We start from the raw sequence: 2,507 nt of genomic DNA, 5'->3' as shown, positions 1-2,507 counted from the left end.
CCCCGTGATATCCTTCAGGCAGAGTGAACATTATAATTGGTCGCTTTTAAGCGCAAGGGGGCTATCCCGAAAAATACTGTTTTGAGAAAATGGAAGGTAAAGTCTTTACCCCTTGTTCAGATTCTTTAAAAGACAAGTCTAGTGTTCTCTATAACCAAACAAATATACACACCAATGAAACCAAACTTCTCCTATAGGTAGGGCAAAGTCCACTTTTGGGGTAGGTCAAGATTTCTGGAAACCCCCGAAATCTGGGTTAGCCCGCTTGTCCTTAAAAGCGACCAAATATATCGAGTATTCGTTGAAACCAACAAAAAAAAAGAAAATGTGCACACTGAATCGTACTCGCAGATTGGCGATAAACAGAATAGGATTTTTTTTTAAGTAGCCATGTATTGTAAGTACAAATGTATTGTAAGTGTATAATATTTTATTGATATACGAGTAAGCTCACGATGTCTTGTTCTCAGTTTTGTCTTTCGTCAGTCTCGTCAGTAAAAAATAAAAAAGGCACCAGAAAACCCCACAACATTAACAGACAATTTTATAAACATAAGCTCTGAGAATCTGCGAAATGTACAAGTCCCCGTGGTTTTATGAAAAAAAAATCCTGAAATTATGCAAAACTGAGTCCAAAATTGTGAAATTGTGCGATTTTGTTGATTTTAACAAAGAATGATAAAGGAAAATAATCAGAAATTACGCCAAAAATGATCAAATGTTGCTAAAGTATGCGGGGTGCATAAAACCACGGATGGGTGGTTGGCGGGTGCTCTGGTGTGGTTTGTTCCTTCTTTCCTATCAAACATCTATCGTCCTGATCTCTCCTCCTTCTTTTTTGTTTTTGTTACTCTCTTGTAACACATCTAATCTTCGGCATTTATTTGACCTTATTGTGTTGCAAGTGCCGTGAAACTCTTACGAAACTAAAACCACGGGGACAGATCTACAGAGATTCAGAGTACAGCATGTCGTCTTTCTGTACAACGGGGATTTTTGTACAACAAATCCTCAGTCTCTCCACCAGCCTCGCAGATGAAGAAGGGGCCAGAAGTGTTAACCCTATCCGTACGCCCTGGGATCATTTTGTACCCCCGGGGTTGTATTCTTCACATTTTAGAATACTTCTAGTAGTACGAAGATCTCTTTAAAACTTTCAGTATTTCTTTTAAAAAATCATTTTGACAGACTGCTATGTTAAGCGTATGGATCGGATTAACGAGTAAATTTTCTCTTTGGAAAGTAGTAGCAAAGAGTTCCCACGTCAAACAAGATAGCTGTTGCTAGAAATATCTGCCAATGGCGTACATCTGTCGCTCTACAGTTATCCGCATGTTATCGGGTTAGCCCCGCTTGTCCTTCAAAAAAGCGACCAATTCACCACCTGACCCCCCCCCTCACTCAACAAGCGTTCCCAAAGTGTCCTACATCTAACTGCTGATGTACTTGGGCGACACAGGGTTCTCCAGCGTGCCGTAGGACGGGTCGTAGCGGAAGATGATGCACGACATGCAGCCCGCCACGAACAGGAGGGCGCCACCGATACCGGAGAAGAAAGGAGCCCAGTCGGCGCCGTCAGCTTTGTCCTTGCTGGCGAGAATCAGAGTCCCGATGACGCAGAAGAAACCTGAGGTGAGACGAGATGAGATGAGACGGGATGAGGTGAGATGAGAAGAGACGGGATGAGGTGGGATGAGATGAGACGAGACGAGATGAGATGAGATGAGACGAGATGAGATGAAATGAGACAGGATGAGATGAGATGAGACGGGATGAGCAGAGATGAAATGAGACGGGATGAGGTGGGATGAGATGAGACGGGATGAGATGAGATGAGACTGGATGAGCAGAGATGAGATAAGACAAGACAAGAAAAGACAAGACAAGAAAAGACAAGGTGAGATGAGATGGCGCAGAAGAAACCTGACATGAGATGAGACGGGATGAGACGAGACGGTAGGAGATGAGATGAGATGAGTTAAGATGAATTGAAATAAAATGTAATGAAGAAGACAAGAGAGTAACAAACACGAAAAAGAAAGAGGGGGGACAGAGAAGATAGATGTTTGTTTTATAGGAAAGAAAGAGCAAACCACACAAGAGCGCCCGCCAACCACCCACCCACCCACTGGACAGGACAAAATCAATGTAGGCTACCTACCAGCGATCATGACTGGAGTGAAGTAACAAACGTGCGAGAAGGTCTTGATCATGGGCCTCTTGAAGCGAGCCACCCACACAAAGACCATGGCCACAAGAGACATCACGGCCAGGGTAACGCCCACTGTCTCAAACCAGCGAATCAGAACACCGGACGGCATCATAGCCAGGTCATGGCGGTCTGAGGAAGGAGGAGACAATCTTAACAACACATGCGGAACAGATGTACGCCATTGGTCGATATTTATAGTAACAGCCATCTTGTGTGACGTCATTGAGGGACTCCCACTTTGTTGTCGTTCACGGGGGTGCGGTTTTCATAATATCCCTATTTGAAAGGGGGGGGG

The 2,507-nt window shown here is 44.1% G+C and overlaps 1 protein-coding gene across 1 annotated transcript; it reads right to left on the bottom strand.

Moving 5' to 3' along the window:
- Window positions 1–850: 850 nt before the first annotated feature.
- Window positions 851–2,341, bottom strand: LOC101855037 (the record flags this gene model as incomplete). Its single annotated transcript, XM_005104657.3, is given in 2 exon segments — window positions 851–1,627; window positions 2,162–2,341. Coding segments are annotated over 2 exon segments (377 nt in total), but the record flags the coding sequence as incomplete, so codon positions are not given.
- Between the last annotated feature and the right edge of the window lie 166 nt (window positions 2,342–2,507).

This window comes from Aplysia californica, unplaced genomic scaffold (genome assembly GCF_000002075.1).
Source record: "Aplysia californica isolate F4 #8 unplaced genomic scaffold, AplCal3.0 scaffold00430, whole genome shotgun sequence".
NCBI lineage: Eukaryota > Metazoa > Mollusca > Gastropoda > Aplysiida > Aplysiidae > Aplysia > Aplysia californica.
Note: the sequence above shows the minus strand (reverse complement) of the source record. Positions and strands in the feature narration are given on the sequence as shown.